Below are 22973 nucleotides of genomic sequence, written 5' to 3'. Positions count from 1 at the left end.
GGATCCACTATTGCCTCCAGGCCGGCTGGACCATACCACCACCTGATCCTAGTACCCTGGACTGTGGACTGCTACTGCCAGTAAACCAGGTAAAGACTTTACAACTCTGTGTCCTCCATTTATTTGCCGGCATACACCATCCTTGCCACACACCTTGGGAGCCCCTGGGGATCCTGCTTCACCTGTGTTAAGCATCACCATCTTGCTGCAACATCACCCCAGAGGACCCCTTTAAGCAGCGTCGGTCCCCTCTGACCGAGAACCACAGGTGGCGTCACGAATAGACTTTATTCTAAATCCCTTAAAAGACTTTTCCCCTTTTAAGAGAGTGCCCAGGGCCACGGAACAGGTCGCAGCCACCGTGACATCGCCTTTAAGTGCAACTGGACCTAGTGCTGAATACCCCACTGCCCAGGTGGGTGACTCATGTATATATATATATATATATATATATATATATATATATATATATAGTTATTGATAGAGATGCTTCGCATCTTTCTCCTGGGTCACACCTCTGTTGTGCTTCAAGTTGCCCACCGTGGCTCAATAACATTATCTTTCTTGGCTTATTAAAAGCCCATTAAGACACACATCTGTATCTTGGTATCTTGGAATTTAGATTCTAATCCTCTAGTCCTCTATATTTAGTGTGTCTAGTTGATTCCATCCTTCCTGGGTTCCTCTTCATCTGTCCTGCTGCTCCTGAGATTCCTGAGTGTGCCAAGTCCTCACTTTCCATGAGTCTTCCTCTTTGCTGCACCAACTCCTTGGTCCGTGTACCCACCCAGATCTGAGGCTTCATTGATACACCAGAGAATGTGAGCCTAAAAAAATTGCCTCAAATTTTACCAAAAAATTTAGAGTTGCATGAATCCAAAATGCTTCATTCTGACCCACCACGCTATGCCATTGCTCTCAGTCTCTGGTCTCTTCTGGTCTTCCTCCACTCTACAGCAGCCCAACACACATTATCATGTTGGGACTACCCAATTTGCATTGTCCAATGCCAGAGTCAAGGCGGTGACTTAAAATAGTATATATATATATATATATATATATATATATATATATATATATACTGACTTAAAATAGGTCCATATGGTCAGAGGAAGTATGGCAAAACCAACAGAGGAAATTTCATTGTAAGATGGCAAAGCAGTGTGCATTGTTATATTGTAGAAAAGTGTTGAAAGACATTGATATACATATGAAAAAGTCTGTATTTAAAGGGGTTGTCCAGTCAAAACAGATAAGTCTGCAGTCACTCTGTAATACGAATCTCCCAGGACACACATTATGTGCTGCAGGGACTCTCCGGTTTCAGGCCTGAGAACAGAGTGTATGTGCGAGTTAGGCCGGGGTCACACTAGACCTTAATACGGACGAGTGCTATGCGATAAAAAATCGCATAGCACTCGGCCCAATGTTAATCTATGGTGCAGCTCCCATCATCCGATATTTTCTCCACCGTATTCAGGATCCGAGTGAAATCGCAGCATGCTGCGATTGTCAGCGTATCTCGGCCGAGACTCACCAATGCAAGTCTATGGGTGCGAGAAAAAATCGGATTACACACGGACCATGCGTGTGCATTGCGAGAAATACGCAGCGGTGTTAGAGAAAAGCCGGTAATTCAATTGCCGGCTTTTCATTTCTCCTGCCTAAACCCGACAGGATATGAGACATGGTTTACATACAGTAAACCATCTCATATCCCCCTTCTTTTTGCATATTCCACACTACTAACGTTAGTAGTGTGTATGTGCAAAATGTGGGTGCTGTAGCGTGTAAAATAAAGGGTTAAATCGCTGAAAAAATTGGCGTGGGCTCCCGCGCAATTTTCTCCGCCAGAGTGGTAAAGCCAGTGACTGAGGGCAGATATTAATAGCCAGTAGAGGGTCCATGGTTATTGCCCCCCCCCCTGGCTAAAAACATCTGCCCCCAGCCACCCCAGAAAAGGCACATCTGGAAGATGCGCCTATTCTGGCACTTGGCCACTCTCTTCCCATTCCCGTGTAGCGGTGGGATATGGGGTAATGAAGGGTTAATGCCACCTTGCTATTGTAAGGTGACATTAAGCCAGATTAATAATGGAGAGGCGTCAATTATGACACCTATCCATTATTAATCCAATTGTCTGAAAGGGTTAAAAAACACACACATTATTAAAAAATATTTTAATGAAATAAACACACAGGTTGTTTTAGTATTTTATTGTTCTCTCAATCCATCTGGAACACCCTCGCTTGGCAAAATAATAAACCAACAATATACATACCCTCTGATGAACTGTCAGGTCCCACGAGGTAATCCATCTGAAGGGGTTAATTATTTTACAGGCAGGAGCTGCGCTAAAGCACTCGCTCGTGTCTGTAATCCCCGGGTGATGAAAGGAAATCTGAGTGATCTGTACTTACATTGAGTTGCGGTGAGGCGCCCTCTGGTGGATGTTCTCATGAACTGGAGCCTTGGAAAAGTTCCCACGCTCGAGTTCATATGAGTTCATCCACCAGAGGGCGCCTCACCGCAACTCAATGTAAGTACAGATCACTCAGATTTCCTTTCATCACCCGGGGATTACAGACACGAGCGAGTGCTTTAGCGCAGCTCCTGCCTGTAAAATAATTAACCCCTTCAGATGGATTACCTCGTGGGACCTGACAGTTCATCAGAGAGGGTATGTATATTGTGGGTTTATTATTTTGCCAAGCGAGGGTGTTCAGGATGGATTGAGAGAACAATAAAATACTAAAACAACCTGTGTGTTTATTTCATTAAAATACTTTTTAATAATGTGTGTGTGTGTTTTTTAACCCATTCAGACAATTGGATTAATAATGGATAGGTGTCATAATTGACGCCTCTCCATTATTAATCTGGCTTAATGTCACCTTACAATAGCAAGGTGGCATTAACCCTTCATTACCCCATATCCCACCGCTACACGGGAGTGGGAAGAGAGTGGCCAAGTGCCAGAATAGGCACATCTTCCAGATGTGCCTTTTCTGGGGTGGCTGGGGGCAGATGTTTTTAGCCAGGGGGGCCAATAACCATGGACCCTCTCTAGGCTATTAATATCTGCCCTCAGTCACTGGCTTTACCACTCTGGCGGAGAAAATTGCGCGAGAGCCCACGCCAATTTTTTCTGCGATTTAACCCTTTATTTTACACGCTACAGCACCCACATTTTGCACATACACACTACTAACGTTAGTAGTGTGGAATATGCAAAAAAAAAGGGGGATATGACATGGTTTACTGTATGTAAACCATGTCTCATATCATGTTGGGTTTAGGCAGTAGTAATGAAAAGCCGGCAATTGAATTACCGGCTTTTAACATATCTCGTGCTGAATTAAATATAAATACAGAATATATATATATGTGTCTCAATGACATATATATATATATATATATATATATATATATATACTGTATATATGTTTTAACGAACATTTGAGCACATAAATCCATTAGATGTTGGTTTTGCAAGCCTGCGAGAAAATCTCGGCATACGGATGCCATACGGATGTCACACGGATGTCAAAGGGATCATTTGATGCGAGGAAATCGCATCCTCGAACTGCACACAGATCACTGTTTTGGAAACATTTGTGCGATTCTCGTCCGTGAAAAACGGACCTTTTTTATACGTTGTGTGTGTCCCTGGCCTTATACTGTACATGCCCCCATGCCAGTGGTTTTGGCCTCCTTCCATTCACTTGTATTGAGCCAAAGCAGAGACCCGTCCTTGACGTGACAATCTAGTGGGCGTGGCGACTAGAGAGCGCGCTTTCGTTCCATTGACTGGGGTATATATAACTCACGCATAAAAAATTGTAAATGTACTGAAAATTAGTGTAACTGCATTGACATGTGGTATAAAGTGACATACTTCATCATATTTGTCATACTTTGTCATATTAAAACTAAGCTCCTAGAATATACATTAGTTAACAAGAAATATAGCTGTCATTGCCATTGGGCCAGGTGACAAGCAACAACAAAACAACTAACTTTCTTAATGAAAACCATTTCCAAATCAGTTATTTTTTCTAAGTTCAGGATCAATCAGACTGCAGTTCCTTCTTAAAGTCCCAGAAAAGGTGGATAGATTTATTGAGTCATGGACTCCACTGTTTAAGTGCTGGAGACTTTTACAGTACCTTCGTGTTATGATACAAGTCAAATAGTGAATCAAATGATTTGCTTATATTTCGAGCCAGGATTTTTGATGTGGAAGCAGGTGAAATACAAGAATTGTGATATGTGATGTGCCTTTGAAAGATAGATAAAAAAATAGCCTGCCTGGAAATGGAGGAATCATCTTACAGGGGATTGTGTTCAGTATTTCATAAAATCTTTGTCCTTTCATAAAACCGTGAGATTTCTAGCTCCTTCCTTTCATCTCAGCTGATTATTTTGTCAATAGAAGATTGAGACCACTTCAACCTTTTATGCTTTGGTATTCATCACAACAGACCTCATGGGCACTTTTTTTTTTTTAATTCATTGAGATGTTGTCCTGGCCTTTCCCACTACTATTAATGCTCCTGATGAAGATAAGGAGGGAGGAGACATAAGTGAAAATCATCACATCATTTTGGGCCTAATAGTCTATCTTCCAGCTCAATTTTCTCTTGGGTAATGGGTAAAAGACTAATCCTCAATCTATTCTCCCAGGAAGCCCAGACTTGTCAAGATGTTGAAAATAGAGATGAGTAAATCTTTTGAAATTTGACTTCGCCAACTTCAACAAATTTTTCTCGAAAATGTAATTTGCGGTGAATAGATTCTCATATATTTTAATGCTCAAATGCTTGTAATTTGTCGTAAAATACACATGGGGGAGACAGAAGACTGCTGACCATAAGAGCTTACACTCTACAGGAGACAGAGAGAAAAGGGACCCTGTTGACCATAAGAGTCAACACTCTATAGGTAGGAGAGAGTAATGACCCCACTGACAATAACAACTTACACTCTACTAAGTGAGAGAAAGTAAGGACCCTACTGACCATAAGAGCTTACAGTCTACAGGCAAGAGAGAGTAAGGACCCTACTGACCATAAGAGCTTACAGTCTACAGAAGAGGGACTTACCCATTGACTCTGAAAATGGAAAATAACTCTGCCATACACTGTGTTCCACTGTGACCTTCTGATCTGTGATGGCTCAGGTACTGTCCAGCGCTGTACAAGGTATGATAAGATGCTAGATCTCATAGCTTCAGGGCATTATTGAGAGGCCCACTGCAGCACAAAATTATGTTTGCTCACTCTCTGATGCTTCAGTAATGTGGGAAATGGTGCTGAGAAAATTGTGATTTTTTTTCAAATCATGAATCGAATATTAAAATGTTCGATTTTGCATGAATTGCAAGTTTCAGTAAATTCAACTCTATCCACTCTGCTCATATCTAGTTGAAAGCTACATCTCTTCTGATTTTTCACAGTTTTACAAAAGATAATGTTTTGATCATAAGGAAATCTCTCAAATTTACTCTGCCACTGTTCTTACAAAAACTTTCTGAGTAACCAATTGAGCATAGCAAACAGTATGACAAAGTAGCTTACAACTAAAGTGGTCTACCTAACAGCAAAAATCTCATTGATGTACAACACCTGACAGCAAAAACAAATTGTGTACTTTGCTTTTCCAAAAATAAGTGGTAGTGAAAACCTTTCCTTTTTTCCTGCAAAAAATCTCGCCGGTGTATAATGTGAACCAGAAGTGAGAGTCTTTAGGGTAGTTCATAGGATGAAATTCTAAGAGATTGAAAGTCTTTGAACCCAGGGTAATGTTTGTTGGTCTATTTGGAGAGAAGCTGCACATTTCCCCAAAAAGTACAAGGGATGGAAACCAACTTTCGTAAGGTGGTAGAGAGAAACTGTTTTGCACTGTTAAAGTTGGGAAACAAATGTATCTTCCGAAAAACTGGTGGCACAGTTGAAGTAGATGTAAAATCCAACTTTGTGGGAGTCTCCTGATTTATTCATCAGGAACTGCAAATGCTTCTCACTAATTTAAAATATCATCAAAAAGTCAATTTATTTAAGTTCTTCAATACAGAAAGAGAAACTCATATATTATATATAGAGTCATTACACAGAGTGATCTAATTAAAATGTTTATTTATGTTAATGTTGATGATTATGGCTTACAGCCAATGAAAACCCAAAAGTCATTATCTCAGTAAATTAGAATACTTTATAACACCAGCTTGAAAAATGATTTTAAAATCTGAAATGTATGTTTAGTAAATGCACTCAATACTTGTTCGGGGCTCCTTTTGCATCAATTACTGCATAAATGCCTGGAGGCAATCAGCCTGTGGCACTGCAGAGATGTTATGGAAGCCCAGGTTACTTTGATATCAGCCTTCAGCTTGTTTGCATTGTTGGATCTGGTGTTTCTCATCTTCCTTTTGACGATACCCATTGGTTCTCTATGGGGTTAAGGTCAGGAGAGTTTGCTGGCCAATCAAGCACAGTGATGCTGTTGTTTGTAAACCAGGTATTCGTACTTTTTGCAGTGTGGACAGGTGTCAAGTCCTGCTGAAGAACAAAATTTCCATCTCCAAAAAGCTTGTCGGCAAAGGGAAGCATGAAGTTCTTTAAAATTTCCTGATAGACGACTGACTTTGGTCTTGATAAAAACACAGTGAACCTACACCAGCAGATGACATGGCTCCCTAAAACATCACTGATTGTGGAAACTTCACATTAGACCTCCAGCAGCTTGGATTGTGGTCTCTCCACTCTTCCTCCAGACTCTGGAGGCTTGAATTGGAAATGAAATGCAAAATTTATTTTCAACTGAAAACAACACCTTAGACTACTGAGCAGCAGTCAATTTTTCTTTCTTCTTGGGCCAGGAAGACGCATCTGGCTTTGTCTATTGGTCATGAGTGGCTTGACACAAGGAATGTGACACTTGTAGCCCATGTCCTGGATATATATATCTGTGTGTGGTGGCTCTTGAAGCAATGACTCCAGCAGCAGTCCACTCCATGTGAATCTCCTCCAAAGTTTTGAATGGCCTTCTCTTAACAACCCTTTCAAGGCAGCGGCTATCCCGGTTGCTTGTGCACTTTTTTCTACCACATTTTTTCCTTCCACTCAACTTTCCATTAATACGCTTGGATACAGCATTTTGTGAAAATGCCAGCTTCTTTAGCACTGACATTTTGTAGCTTAACCTCCTTGTGGAGTGTATCAATGACTGCCTTCTGGACATCTGTCAAGTCAGAAGTCTTCCCCATGATTGTGGAGACTATTGACACAGACTAAGGGACCTTTTAAGCACTTAAGAAGCCTTTGAAGGTGTTTATTGTTAATTATTTTAATTTTCTGAGATAATGAATTTTGGGTTTTCATTGGCTGTAAGCCATAATCATCAACATTAACAGAAATAAGCCCTTGAAATAGATCAGTTTGTTTGTAATGACTCTATGTAATATATGAGTTTCACTTTTTGTATTGAAGAACTGAAATAAATTAATTTTTTGATGATATTCTAATTTAGTGAGAATCACTTGTATAAGTTGAAAATTTGATCTTCAGATAAATTAGTCTTTGGTTGCTCAGTTTTTTTGTTTTGTTATCAAACTTTTTTTGCTATATCGCCTTTTTTTACATAGGCTTTTCAGTACTTCCAATAAATATTTCTTGAACCTAACTGGCATTCCTTTCATTATGAAAACTGAAGTGTTCAGAGATGATATACACTCACCGGCCACTTTATTAGGTACACCATGCTAGTAACGGGTTGGACCCCTTTTGCCTTCAGAACTGCCTCAATTCTTCGTGGCATAGATTCAACAAGGTGCTGGAAGCATTCCTCAGAGATTTTGGTCCATATTGACATGATGGCAACACACAGTTGCCGCAGATTTGTCGGCTGCACATCCCAAAGATGCTCCATACAAGGCAGGATGGATCCATGCTTTCATGTTGTTTACGCCAAATTCTGACCCTACCATCCGAATGTCGCAGCAGAAATCGAGACTCATCAGACCAAGCAACGTTTTTCCAATCTTCTACTGTCCAATTTCGATGAGCTTGTACAAATTGTAGCCTCAGTTTCCTGTTCTTAGCTGAAAGGAGTGGTACCCGGTGTGGTCTTCTGCTGCTGTAGCCCATCTGCCTCAAAGTTCGACGCACTGTGCGTTAAGAGATGCTCTTAGGCCTACCTTGGTTGTAACGGGTGGCGATTTGAGTCACTGTTGCCTTTCTATCAGCTCGAACCAGTCTGCCCATTCTCCTCTGACCTCTGGCATCAACAAGGCATTTCCGCCCACAGAACTGCCGCTCACTGGATTTTTTTTCTTTTTCGGACCATTCTCTGTAAACCCTAGAGATGGTTGTGCGTGAAAATCCCAGTAGATCAGCAGTTTCTGAAATACTCAGACCAGCCCTTCTGGCACCAACAACCATGCCACGTTCAAAGGCACTCAAATCACCTTTCTTCCCCATACTGATGCTCGGTTTGAACTGCAGGAGATTGTCTTGACCATGTCTACATGCCTAAATGCACTGAGTTGCCGCCATGTGATTGGCTGATTAGAAATTAAGTGTTAACAAGAAGTTGGACAGGTGTACCTAATAAAGTGGCCAGTGAGTGTACATGAAAACCTAGCAATAGAAGAGTTGATTGCCTTATTTCTGTGTTGCTGCTAGGACAATAAGAACAACTTAATAACTTGTTTTTCTTGTGTTAATCTTCTAATACTCATTTCTAGGTAAATGTTGTTTTATCTGTAATTATGTGTAATTCATACAATCCATTATTCATAGTTTTCTAATGCTTTTCATGTATCTTCACAAATTATAGCTCTCACGTTCACCATGGACCTGGACACTGTTCTCCTCTCAGTGGTTGTCATCCTATTTTTTGCCACAGTTTTTAAGAATCGAAAACAAGGAACTTACAATAATTTTCCACCTGGACCAAAGCCTTTGCCGATCATTGGGAATGTCCTCATGATGGACACAGGAAGACCCCATAACACATTTATGCAGGTAAAACTATGCCATTTTTTTATTAAAAAAACATCCCACTGCAACATGATGTAACTAATCCAGATAGACCAGTGGCATATCTAGGGGGGGCAGCCGGGGCATGTGCCTCGGGCGCAGCTGGCAGGGGGGCACAGTCGGGCCACCTAATGCGGTGGTCCGCAGTGTCTCCCCTGGCAGCTGCATTCTGCCGCCTCCTGGACTGGGAGTTAGCTGTTCTCTGTGCTGACTGTCAAGCTGACAGCTGGCACAGAGAAGCTGCAGAGCGCTGGCTCCCATTATTCAATTGAACTTGTATCTTACAGACACCAGTGCAATTGAAGATCTGACTGCAGGGTAGCGTCTAAATTGGAGTTGATTTCTTGAGGGGAGGAGTCGATTGCAGGAAGCTGCTGGTGGAGAAGAGAAGCAGGAAATGAGGAGCCATGTGAGGAGAGGAACAAGGGGCTGCAGCATGGAGCTGTGTGAGGAGAGGAGCTGCACCATGGACCCTTGTACAAGGGAATGAGGATGCAGGACTCGGTGTGAGGCTCTCAGGATGTAATTTGGAAAGGGGGTAATGTTAATTGAGTGGGGCTGCATAAGGAAGATGATGGTGAGGGGCTGTGTGGGGAATGGGGGGATGATGAGGAGCTGTGTGGGGAATAGGGATGATGAGGAGCTGTGTGGGAAATAGGGGGATGATTAGATGCTGTGTGGGGAATAGGGGGATGATGAGGAGCTGTGTGTGGAATAGGGGGATGATGAGATGCTGTGTGGGGAATAGGGGATAATGAGGAGCTGTGTGGGGAATAGGGGTATGATGAGACGCTGTGTGGGGAATGGAATGATGAGGAGCTGTGTGGGGAATAGGGGGATGATGAGATGCTGTGTGGGGAATAGTGGGATGATGAGGAGCTGTGTGGGAAATAGGGGGATGATGAGACGCTGTGTGGGGAACAGGGGGATGATGAGGAGCTGTGAGGGGAATAGGGGGATGATGAGACACTGTGTGGGGAATAGGATGATGAGACACTGTGTGGGGAATGGGGGATGATGAGATGCTGTGTGGGGAACAGGGGGATGATGAGGAGCTGTGTGGGGAATAGGGGGATGATGAGATGCTGTTTGGGGATCAGGGGGATGATGAGGAGCTGTGTGGGGAATAGGGGGATGATGAGATGCTGTTTGGGGATCAGGGGGATGATGAGGAGCTGTGTAGGGATAGGGGGATGATGAGATGCTGTGTGGGGAATAGGGGGATGATGAGATGCTGTGTGGGGAATAGGGGATGATGAGACACTGTGTGGGGAATGGGGGGATGATGAGACACTATGTGAGGAATGGGGGGATAATGAGATGCTGTGTGGGGAATGGGGGATGATGAGGAGCTGTGTGAGGAATAGGGGGATGATGAGGAGCTGTGTGGGGAATAGGGGGATGATGAGACGCTGTGTGGGGCATAGGGGGATGATAAGACGCTGTGTGGGGAATGGAGGGATGATGAGACGCTGTGTGGGGAATGAGGGGAATCATGAGGAGCTGTGTGGGGAATGGGGGGATTTATTGTGTGGGGAGATTCGGAGAGGAGATGGGGGGGATTTAAGGACACAAAATGAAGAGCAAAGGGGGAGATGGGGGGCATATATGAGGAAACAGTACAGGGAAATGAGGGCATGTATGAGGAAACATATATGAGGGTGATGGCATGTGTGCAGACACAGTATGGGGAGTCAGGTGAGCAGGCAGTATAGAAAGTGAGGGGGTAAATATATGAGGAGACAGTATGGTGAACAGGAGGGATGTGAGAGGAGACTGTTGTGAATTCTGTTTGTGGGCTCCCCCGGTGGTGTTTTATGGTAGTGCCACTTATTTGCCTTCTTCTATCCTTGATCACCTGTTGCCACCCATTAGGGGAGTTTCCTATTTAAGGCTGCTTGGCTGTTGGTCCTATGCCGGCCAACAATGTATCAGTAGCATTCTGTTGCATTCTCCTGCCTCAAGCTCCTGTTCAGCTAAGTTGAATTTTGTTTCTTGTTTATGCTATTTTTGTCCAGCTATCTGCAATGTGACTCTCTGTAGCTGGAAGCTCTCGTGGACTGAAATTGCCACTCCAGTGGCATGAGTTGTCACTGGAGTTTTAAAGTAATTTCAGGATCGTGTTTTTGAGTAGTGTTTTGAAGTTGACCGTGAAGTAACTCTTTCCTGTACTTCTGCTATCTAGAAAGCGGACCTCACTGTGCTAAATCTGCTGTTCATCCTACGTATGTCTTTTCCTCTTGACTCACCGTCAATATTTGTGGGGGGCTGCTATCTCCTTTTGGGGTTCATCTCTGGAGGTAAGGCAGGCCTGTATATTCCTCTGATAGGGGTAGTTAGATCTCCGGCTGGCGCGTGGTGTCTAGGGCATCGTAGGAAACACTCCCCGGCTACTTCCAGTGTTGTGTCAGGTTCAGGTCACGGTCACTTTAGTTCCCATCACCCGAGAGCTAGTCCGTTCGTTATTTTTGATTTCCCTGCCATTGGGGAAATCATGACAGTTTGGCCGGCCCAATGTGTTAAAACTATGCACTAAAGCAGGAAAGGATGTGAAAAGGTTTTTTTTTTTTCCTTCTGTGTTTGGAATGTGCTCATTTGTACTCCTTGCTTAAACTGCAGTCTTCAGCCTTTTTTTTTTTTTTCCTCTCCTCTTAATCTCTGAATGGCTTTGGTTACACCTGTTTGAATCATGGATCCACAGAGTTTGGTTGCAGGTTTGAATAACCTGGCTACAAAGGTCCAGAACTTACAAGATTTTGTTATACGTGCTCCAATGTCTGAACCTAAGATCCCTATGCCTGAATTTTTTACCGGAGACAGATCCCGTTTTTTGAATTTCAGAGAGAATTGTAAATTGTTTTTGTCTCTGAGATCTCACTCTGCTGGTGATCCTGCACAACAGGTTAAAACTGTTATTTCTCTATTACGGGGTGACCCACAAAGTTGGGCATTTGCATTGTCGCCAGGGGATCCTGCGTTATTAAATGTAGATGCGTTTTTTCTGGCTCTGGGGTTGCTTTATGAAGAACCTAATTTAGAGATTTTGGCTGAGAAAGCCTTGATAGCTCTTTCCCAAGGGCAAGATGAAGCTGAGATATACTGCCAAAAATTTCGTAAATGGTCGGTGCTTACTAAATGGAATGAGTGCGCACTAGCAGCTAATTTCAGAGAAGGTCTCTCTGATGCCGTGAAGGATGTCATGGTGGGGTTCCCTGTGCCTACAGGTCTGAATGATGCCATGAAATTGGCTATCCAGATTGATCGGCGTTTACGGGAGCGCAAAGCTGTGCACCATATGGCGGTATCTTCTGAGCAAAAGCCTGTGCACCATATGGCGGTGTCTTCTGAGCAAAAACCTGTGCACCATATGGCGGTATCTTCTGAGCAAAAACCTGTGCACCATTTGGCGGTGACCTCTGAAAAGGCACCAGAGCATATGCAATGCGATAGTGTTTTGTCTAGAGGCGAACGACAGAATTACAGGCGCAAAAATGGGTTGTGCTTCTATTGTGGAGATCCAGCTCATGTTATATCAGCATGCTCTAAACGCATAAAGAAGGTTGATAAAAAGGTTGATAAATCTTTTTCTATGGGTACCTTGCAGTCTAAATTTCTTTTGTCCGTGACATTGATTTGTACTTTATCATCTGTTACTGTGGATGCTTATGTGGATTCTGGCGCCGCTCTGAGTCTTATGGATTGGTCCTTTGCCAAGCGTTGTGGGTTTGATTTAGAGCCTCTGGAGGTTTCTATTCCCTTAAAGGGTATTGATTCTACACCTGTGGCTAGCAATAAACCACAATATTGGACACAAAAGACTATGCATCTTACCCCAGACCATCAGGAGATTATTCGTTTCCTTGTGTTATATAATCTACATGACGTGTTAGTACTTGGATTACCATGGTTACAAATTCATAATCCAGTCTTGGACTGGAGATCAATGTCTGTGCTGAGCTGGGGATGTCGGGGGATTCATGGGGATGCACCTTTGGTTCCCATTTCTTCATCTACTCCCTCTGAGATCCCAGCATTTCTGTTAGATTTTTATGATGTCTTTCAGGAGCCTAAAATTGATTCTCTCCCTCCTCACAGAGAGTGTGACTGCGCTATTGAGTTGATTCCCGGTAGTAAATTTCCTAAGGGTCGCTTGTTTAATTTGTCTGTACCTGAACATACTGCTATGCGGGAGTATATCAGAGAATCTTTGGAAAAGGGTCATATTCGCCCCTCTTTGTCTCCACTGGGGGCAGGGTTTTTCTTTGTGGGCAAAAAGGATGGTTCATTGAGACCTTGTATCGACTATCGACTTCTGAATAAGATTACAGTTAAATACCAGTACCCGTTACCTTTACTGACTGATCTGTTTGCTCGCATAAAGGGGGCGAAATGGTTCACTAAGATCGATCTACGTGGTGCGTATAATTTGGTGCGGATTAAGCAGGGGGATGAGTGGAAGACCGCATTTAATACGCCTGAAGGCCATTTTGAGTATTTGGTAATGCCTTTCGGTCTCGCGAATGCCCCTTCCGTTTTTCAGTCCTTTATGCACGATATTTTCCGTGAATATCTGGATAAATTTATGATTGTGTATTTGGACGATATTTTGATTTTTTCGGAGGACTGGGAATCTCATGTTCAACAGGTCAGGAGAGTTTTTCAGGTTTTACGAGCTAATTCTCTTTTTGTGAAGGGCTCAAAGTGTATTTTTGGGGTTCAGAGAATTTCCTTTCTGGGATATATTTTTTCCCCTTCATCTATGGAGATGGACCCTGTTAAGGTTCAGGCTATTTGTGATTGGATACAACCTACTTCTCTAAAAAGTCTTCAGAAATTCTTGGGATTTGCTAATTTCTATCGCCGATTCATAGTGGGTTTTTCTGCCATTGCTAAACCTTTGACTGATTTGACCAAGAAGGGTGCTGATGTTGCTAATTGGTCCTCTGCGGCTGTGGAGGCCTTTCGGGAGCTTAAGCGCCGCTTTTCTTCTGCTCCTGTGTTGCGCCAGCCTGATGTGTCGCTCCCGTTCCAGGTTGAAGTAGATGCTTCCGAGATCGGAGCAGGTGCAGTTTTGTCGCAGAAAGGTCCTGACTGCTCAGTGATGAGACCATGTGCGTTTTTCTCTCGAAAGTTTTCGCCCGCTGAGCGAAATTATGATGTTGGAAATCGGGAGCTCTTGGCCATGAAGTGGGCATTTGAGGAGTGGCGTCATTGGCTTGAGGGTGCTAGACACCAGGTGGTGGTCTTGACTGACCACAAGAATCTAATTTATCTTGAGTCAGCCAGGCGTCTGAATCCTAGACAGGCGCGCTGGTCGTTGTTTTTCTCTCGATTTAACTTTGTGGTTTCATATCTGCCTGGGTCTAAGAATGTGAGGGCGGATGCCCTCTCTAGGAGTTTTGAGCCTGACTCGCCTGGTGATTCCGAACCTACTGGCATCCTGAAGGATGGGGTGATATTGTCGGCTGTCTCCCCAGACCTGCGGCGCTCTTTGCAGGAGTTTCAGGTGGATAGGCCTGATCGCTGTCCGCCTGGTAGACTGTTTGTCCCTGATGACTGGACCAGTAGAGTTATTTCGGAGGTTCACTCTTCCGCGTTGGCAGGTCATCCTGGAATTTTTGGCACCAGGGATCTGGTGTCTAGGTCCTTCTGGTGGCCTTCCTTGTCTCGAGATGTGCGTATTTTTGTGCAGTCTTGTGATGTTTGTGCTCGGGCTAAGCCCTGCTGTTCCCGGGCCAGCGGGTTGTTGTTGCCCTTGCCTATTCCTAAGAGGCCTTGGACGCACATCTCTATGGACTTTATTTCTGACCTTCCTGTTTCTCGTAGGATGTCCGTCATCTGGGTGGTGTGTGACCGTTTTTCCAAGATGGTTCACTTGGTACCTTTGCCCAAATTGCCCTCCTCCTCTGAGCTGGTCCCTCTATTTTTTCAGAATGTGGTGCGTTTGCATGGTATTCCTGAGAATATAGTGTCTGACAGGGGCACTCAGTTTGTGTCTAGATTTTGGCGGGCGTTCTGTGCCAGGATGGGCATCGACTTGTCTTTTTCGTCTGCATTCCATCCTCAGACTAATGGCCAGACTGAGCGTACTAATCAGACCTTGGAGACTTACTTGAGGTGTTTTGTGTCCGCTGATCAGGACGATTGGCTTGATTTTTTGCCATTGGCAGAGTTTGCCCTTAACAATCGGGCTAGTTCTGCCACTTTGGTTTCTCCATTTTTTTGTAATTCAGGGTTTCACCCTCGCTTTTCGTCCGGTCAATTGGAGTCTTCGGATTGTCCTGGAGTAGATGCTGTGGTTGATAGAATACATCAGATTTGGGGACAGGTTGTGGACAATCTGAAGTTGTCCCAGGAGAAGACTCAACAGTTCACTAATCGTCATCGGCGTGTCGGTCCTCGTCTTTGTGTTGGGGACCTGGTTTGGTTGTCTTCTCGATTTGTTCCTATGAAGGTCTCGTCTCCTAAGTTTAAGCCTCGGTTTATTGGCCCTTATAGGATTCTGGAGGTTCTCAATCCTGTGTCCTTTCGTTTGGACCTCCCAGCATCTTTTACTATTCATAATGTTTTTCATCGGTCATTATTGCGGAGGTATGAGGTGCCGGTTGTTCCTTCTGCTGATCCTCCTGCTCCTGTGCTGGTTGAGGGTGAATTGGAGTATGTGGTGGAAAAGATCTTGGACTCCCGTGTTTCCAGACGGAAACTTCAGTATCTGGTTAAGTGGAAAGGCTATGGTCAGGAGGATAATTCTTGGGTGACAGCATCTGATGTTCATGCTCCTGATTTGGTTCGTGCATTTCATAGTGCTCATCCAGATCGCCCTGGTGGTTCTGGTGAGGGTTCGGTGCCCCCTCCTTAAGGGGGGGGTACTGTTGTGAATTCTGTTTGTGGGCTCCCCCGGTGGTGTTTTATGGTAGTGCCACTTATTTGCCTTCTTCTATCCTTGATCACCTGTTGCCACCCATTAGGGGAGTTTCCTATTTAAGGCTGCTTGGCTGTTGGTCCTATGCCGGCCAACAATGTATCAGTAGCATTCTGTTGCATTCTCCTGCCTCAAGCTCCTGTTCAGCTAAGTTGAATTTTGTTTCTTGTTTATGCTATTTTTGTCCAGCTATCTGCAATGTGACTCTCTGTAGCTGGAAGCTCTCGTGGACTGAAATTGCCACTCCAGTGGCATGAGTTGTCACTGGAGTTTTAAAGTAATTTCAGGATGGTGTTTTTGAGTAGTGTTTTGAAGTTGACCGTGAAGTAACTGCAGCGCCCCAGAGTCCTGGTCGTTGCAGTACTGTGGCTTCGCCACTAAGGGGAGCCATGGTGCGTTCGATGGCACTGAAGGAGTTCCTCTGATCAGGTATCACAGACACCAATATGTTTCACAGCAGGGCCTCCGGGGGGAGCTAAGGGTGCTATTCATTAGGCCACTCCCCACCATAGTGGGTAAACTGGGGGTCAGGCAGGAAGTTAGAGAGAACGCTGACTGGATTGAACGAAGCAACACCTAGTGAGAGAGGGTGTTGTGGAGGAAGAGACAGTAGGGTCTCTGCCAGGGGTGGGATCCTGGCAGAGGCTTGGCATTGGAAAGAACGTAACGGGACCGTGCCTGCTCAGCATAGCGGCGGTGCCCAAGAAAGGACTAGAAGCGAGATAGATTGTGCTGAGTGAGAAACGAGATCAAGCAGACGGAGAATACCAGCAGGGGTTTTGTTGAAAGAGGCAGCACCTTGCTGAGGCGCATTACCGGTGGCCGGAACGCCGAGGGAGTGGAATAAGATACAGCTTTAAGCCATACTCCAAACAGCGGCAGGACAGTCAGTCTCAGGCGGGCTGTCTACCACATATCACCTATGAAGTCTTGGGGGGCAATTGCGGGAGAGGGGCGTCACTAGGGTCCCGGAAGAACTCCAGGCCTACCTGACAAACGGGTGCCGTTCCAACCTGAATACCAGGGAGGGACGGAATAAGAGAGGAACATCTAATCGAGTTGTGAGGGAACTTAAGAAACAGACACAACAGTTGTGGGGTACTTTCCGTGAGCACAGCAGGGAAGGACTACAACACACAGCGCTAAGAAGGAAGGCACTGATTTCCACCTGTGAAGAGAACTCTGGAGGTGCCATTGGACCGGCCGGACTTGCGCAGCCTGGTGAACCGTATTCTGGACTGAGGACTCAGAGATCTCCAGTAAAGAGGTAAAGAGACTGCAACCTGGTGTCCTCGTTATTTACCGCGACCTGCACCCCACAACTGCACCGCTACACCACCGTTATCACCACCTATTTCACCGGACGCCCCCCACTGATGGACAGGGCCACGGACCGGGTCTAGCCACCGTGACAACCCCAGGACTGAGATCCCAGAGGCCTGGCCCCGGGTACCCCTCGGCCCTGCGGCGGTTTGGGGGCGCGCCGCATAACTCTTTCCTGTACTTCTGCTATCTAGAAAGCGGACCTCACTGTGCTAAATCTGCTGTTCATCCTACGTATGTCTTTTCCTCTTGACTCACCGTCAATATTTGTGGGGGGCTGCTATCTCCTTTTGGGGTTCATCTCTGGAGGTAAGGCAGGCCTGTATATTCCTCTGATAGGGGTAGTTAGATCTCCGGCTGGCGCGTGGTGTCTAGGGCATCGTAGGAAACACTCCCCGGCTACTTCCAGTGTTGTGTCAGGTTCAGGTCACGGTCACTTTAGTTCCCATCACCCGAGAGCTAGTCCGTTCGTTATTTTTGATTTCCCTGCCATTGGGGAAATCATGACAGGAGACAGTATGAGGAGGGAGGGGAATAGTGTGAGGAGACAGTATGGGGGAGAAAAGTGAGTGGGCACAGAATAAAAACTGAGTAGTGGGTTCGTAGCATGGATGGACAGTGTAAGGGCACAGCCAGGAGCAGACAGTATACCTAGGAGGGGGAGTGTGATGACAGAGTACAGTATAAATACTGGGCCCTATAGGGGGGACACAGTGTGAGAGGGCAGTGTGAAGAGGGGGCCGGTATGGAAAGGAGATGTCAGTGTGAAGACCATGTACCATAAGAGGGACAGTGTGGGGGTCATATTTTGTGCAGACAATATAGTGAGGGGCAATTTTTTATTCAGGAGCATTATAATAACACTTGTATCTTTAAGGGCATCATGTGGAGATTTTCTGCAAAAGAGCGGAGAAGATGGAAGTCTGCAGAGACGAGCTGTGGATGAGAAAACTCATCATGGGGTCTGGACAAGATGAAGAAAAGAAGGAGAATGGATCCAGAGACAACATCATCTATAAGTAGTGTTGAGCGATACCGTCCGATACTTGAAAGTATCGGTATCGGAAAGTATCGGCCGATACCGGCAAAGTATCGGATCTAATCCGATACCGATACCCGATACCAATACAAGTCAATGGGACTCATGTATCGGACGGTATTCCTGATGGTTCCCAGGGTCTGAAGGAGAGGAAACTCTCCTTCAGGCCCTGGGAACCATATTAATGTGTAAAATAAAGAATTAAAATAAAAAATATTGCTATACTCACCTCTCCGACGCAGCCTGGACCTCACCGAGGGAACCGGCAGCGTTCTGTGCTTAAAATGCGCGCGTTTCCTTCCTTCCGTGACGTCACGGCTTCTGATTGGTCGCGTGCCGCCCATGTGGCCACGACGCGACCAATCACAGCAAGCCGTGACGTAATTTTGAGGTCCTGGAAGCCTAATTCTAGGCATTCAGGATTTTAAAATTACGTTCCGGCTTGTGATTGGTCGCGTCGCGGTTACATGGGCGACGCGACCAATCACAAGCCGTGACATCACGGGAGGCAGGACACGCGCGCATTTTAAAATTACGTCACGGCTTGTGATTGGCTGCGTGCCGCCCATGTGGCCACGACGCGAATAATCACAGCAAGCCGTGACGTAATTTCAGGTCCTGAATGCCTATTTCTGCATTCAGGACCTGAAATTACGTCACGGCTTTCTGTGATTGGTCACGTCGCGGCCACATGGGCGGCACGCAACCAATCACAAGCCGTGACGTAATTTTAAAATGCGCGCGTGTCCTGCCTCCCGTGACGTCACGGCTTGTGATTGGTCGCGTCGCCCATGTGACCGCGACGTGACCAATCACAAGCCGGAACGTAATTTTAAAATCCTGAATGCCTAGAATTAGGCTTCCAGGACCTCAAAATTACGTCACGGCTTGCTGTGATTGGTCACATCGCGGCCACATGGGCGGCACACGACCAATCAGAAGCCGTGACGTCGTGGGAGGCAGGAAACGCGCGCATTTTAAGCAAACAACGCTGCCGGTTCCCTCGGTGAGGTCCTGGCTGCGTCGGAGAGGTGAGTATAGCAATATTTTTTATTTTAATTCTTTATTTTACACATTAATGTTGTATTTTACACATTAATGTTGTTTCGATACCGATACCCGATACCACAAAAGTATCGGATCTCGGTATCGGAATTCCGATACCCGCAAGTATCGGCCGATACCCGATACTTGCGGTATCGGAATGCTCAACACTATCTATAAGGTACATGGATGTAAATGTTATTTGTGATACTAACTAACTCTCATGTTTTTATTTATGTTAGGAGCATTAACCCCTTAACGACCGCCGATACGCCTTTTAACGGCGGCCGCTAAGGGTACTTAAACCACAGCGCCGTTAATTAACGGCGCTGTGGAAAAAGTGAATAGCGCCCCCCAGAGTCGGATTTTCTCTGGGGTCTCGGTTGCCGAGGGTAGCCGAGACCCCAGAGAACATGATTCGGGGGGTTTTTACCGACCCCCGAGTTGCGATCGCCGGTAATTAACCGTTTACCGGCGGTCGCAACAAAAAAAAAAAAAACGCGATTTGCCGTTTAATTTCTCTGTCCTCCGATGTGATCGCACATCGGAGGACAGAGAAATGTGGTCCCCGATGGCCCCCAATAGCCCCCCAATACTTACCTACCTCCCCCGGTGCTCCTCGTGTCTCCCCATGGGCGCCGCCATCTTTTTTCCGGGAAAAAATGGCGGGCGCACGCGCAGTGCGCCCGCCGCCCGGCACCCGGATGTTCTTTGGGGTCTCGGCTGCCGGGGGTAGCCGAGACCCCAAAGAACATGATCGGGGTCGATTTGCACCGACCCCTGCTTTGCGATCGCCGGTAATTAACAGTTTACCGGCGACCGCAAAAAAAAAAAAAAAAAAAAAAAGCGATCAGTTATTTCTCTGTCCTCTGATGTGATCGCACATCAGAGGACAGAGAAATAGGGGGATTCGGGGACCCTAACATACTCACCCGGGGTCCCTGGGTCCTCTTCTGTCTTCTCCTGCCAGCCTGCTTTTTCATCATGGCGGGCGCATGCGCAGTGCGCCCGCCATCTGCTGCCATCTGCCGGCCGGCAGGAGAAGACAAGTTGGGGCTAAAATTAGGGTTAGGGTTAGGGTTAGGGTTAGAGTTAGGGTTAAGGTTAGGGTTAGGGTTGGGGCTAAATTTAGGGTTAGGGTTAGGGTTAGGCTACTTTCACACTAGCGTTTTTTGGCTTCCGTCGCAATGCGTCGTTGGAGAAAAAACGCATCCTGCAAAAGTGCTTGCAGGATGCGTTTTTTCTCCATTGGCTTGCATTAGCGACGCATTGCGACGGATTGCCACATGTCGCATCCGTCGTGCGACGGATGCGTCGTGCTTCGGCGGACCGTCGACACAAAAAAAACTACATGTAACTTTTTTGTGCGACGTGTCCCACATATTTCAGTGCCACGTGCCACGTATTTAAGTGACACGTGCCACGTATCAAAGTGCCACGTGCCACATATTTCAGTGCCACGTATCAAAGTGCCACGTGCCACATATCAAAGTGCCACGTGCCACGTATCAAAGTGCCACGTGCCACGTATCAAAGTGCCACGTGCCACGTATCAAAGTGCCACGTGCCACATATTTCAGTGCCACGTGCCACGTATCAAAGTGCCACGTGCCACGTATCAAACTGCCACGTGCCACATCTTTCAGTGCCACGTGCCACGTATTTAAGTGACACGTGCCACGTATCAAAGTGCCACGTGCCACATATTTCAGTGCCACGTATCAAAGTGCCACGTGCCACGTGCCACGTATCAAAGTGCCACGTGCCACGTATCAAAGTGCCACGTGCCACGTATTTCAGTGCCACGTATTTAAGTGACACGTATCACGTATAAGTGCCACGTGTCACGTATTTAATTGCCACATATTTAAGTGCCACGTATCAAGATTTTCCATGGAGAACAGACACATCCAGAGATATGTCTGCTCTCCACAGCTGCAGCAACACACTGACAGGAGCCATAGTTCCTGTCGGTGTGTCACTGCGCATGCGCGAGCGAGTTTACCGGCGGTCATTGACCCCGGCACTCTCGCTTAACGGCAGTGCTGCGTGGGAAAGTTCAACGCAGCTGTACTGCTGTTAACCGAGACGCCGGAGTCATTGAACTCCGGAACAGTACGCGATACACTGCTAGGAGCTTCGCTCCTGGCAGTGTATCGCCGGAGAGCAGCCGATCGGCGTGGGACACTCGTTTTATGGATTCTGCGGACAGGGAGTATGAATTTGGTTTATTATTTTTGGATTTTTTCCTGGAGGATCGAGGGCTTCGCCTACAAGTGTGCTGTTGGTGAGTATATACTCTGTGTTATATGTTGTATGTACTGTGTGTCATGTATGTGTATTGTGTGTAGGTGTTTTGTGTAACTTTACAATTGTGCTAAGTCGCCGGACACAGGGACAACTCTCCCATCCTAATACCGGATGGGAGTAGTAGTCCCATACGGCGACTTAGCACAATGGTGGCACTAGCGTCGCATGGGGACACACACACGCACACACACGCACACACACGCACACACACGCACACACACACACACAGAAGGACTCCATGCTGCTTCACTGGGGGGCGGGGGCTTCCCTCTTCCTGTCCGACGTCACGTCCGGTCCTGGGTGTCAACCCCTCCGTACAAAGACGCCGACTCCCAGGACAAAGGCGCTGTGTGTGGAAGGTAATATGGGGCCCTAGGGGGATACGCAGACACGCCGCTGCGTAAAGAATTGACATGTCAATTCTTTTTACGCCGGCGTGTTTGCAGACAAAAGCGCCGCGTTTTTTTGCGGTGTGTCTGAACGGCAAAGTGAATTTCTCATTCACTTTGCCGGCAGACGAAAATGACATTGCGCATTTTTGAAAAGCGCCCGCAAAATAGCGCTCAAAAATGCGCTATGTCTGAAAGTAGCCTAAGGCTTCTTTCACACTTGCGTCGGTACGGGGCGGTCGCAATGCGTCGGCCCGATGTACCGACGCACGTTGTGAAAATTGTGCACAACGTGGGCAGCGGATGCAGTTTTTCAACGCATCCGCTGCCCAGTCTATGTCCTGGGGAGGAGGGGGCAGAGTTACGGCCACGCATCCGCGGAAATGGCGGACGCGACGTACAAAAAAAAGGTTACATTGAACTTTTTTTGTGACGACGGGGGCTAAAGTTATGGTTAGGGTTGGGGCTAAAGTTAGGGTTGGGGCTAAAGTTAGGGTTAGAGTTGGGATTAGGGTTAGGGTTTGGATTAGGGTTGGGATTAGTGTTACGTTTGGGATTAGGGTTGGGATTAGGGTTAGGATTAGGGTTAGGGGTGTGTTGGATTTAGGGTTTTGATTAGGGTTATGGTTAGGGTTGAGATTAGGGCTGTTTTGGGGTTAGGGTTGTGATTATCGTTAGGGTTGTGATTAGGATTATGGATCGGGTTGAGATTAGGGTTAGGGCTGTGTTGGGGTTAGGGTTGGAGTTAGAATTGGGGGGTTTCCACTGTTTAGGTACATCAGGGGGTCTCCAAACACGACAGCCAATTTTGCGCTAAAAAAGTCAAATGGTACTCCCTCCCTTCTGAGCTCTGCCGTGCGCCCAAACAGTGGTTTACCCCCACATATGGGGCATCAGCGTACTCG

General features: G+C 46.1%; 1 protein-coding gene across 1 annotated transcript in view; it reads left to right on the top strand.

Moving 5' to 3' along the window:
- The window catches only part of LOC143808707 (cytochrome P450 2K4-like), a 142148-nt gene that overhangs the window by 8681 nt on the left and 110494 nt on the right, over nt 1-22973 (top strand). The window contains exon 2 of the mRNA XM_077291637.1: nt 8839-9026. Coding sequence (XP_077147752.1) covers nt 8853-9026 — 174 coding nt within the window. The 5' untranslated portion in view covers nt 8839-8852. The remainder of the gene's footprint in view (nt 1-8838; nt 9027-22973) is intronic.

This window comes from Ranitomeya variabilis, chromosome 2 (genome assembly GCF_051348905.1).
Source record: "Ranitomeya variabilis isolate aRanVar5 chromosome 2, aRanVar5.hap1, whole genome shotgun sequence".
Taxonomy (NCBI): Eukaryota; Metazoa; Chordata; class Amphibia; order Anura; family Dendrobatidae; genus Ranitomeya; species Ranitomeya variabilis.
The sequence above is the reverse complement of the archived record's forward strand: the minus strand, read 5'-3'. Positions and strand labels throughout refer to the sequence as shown.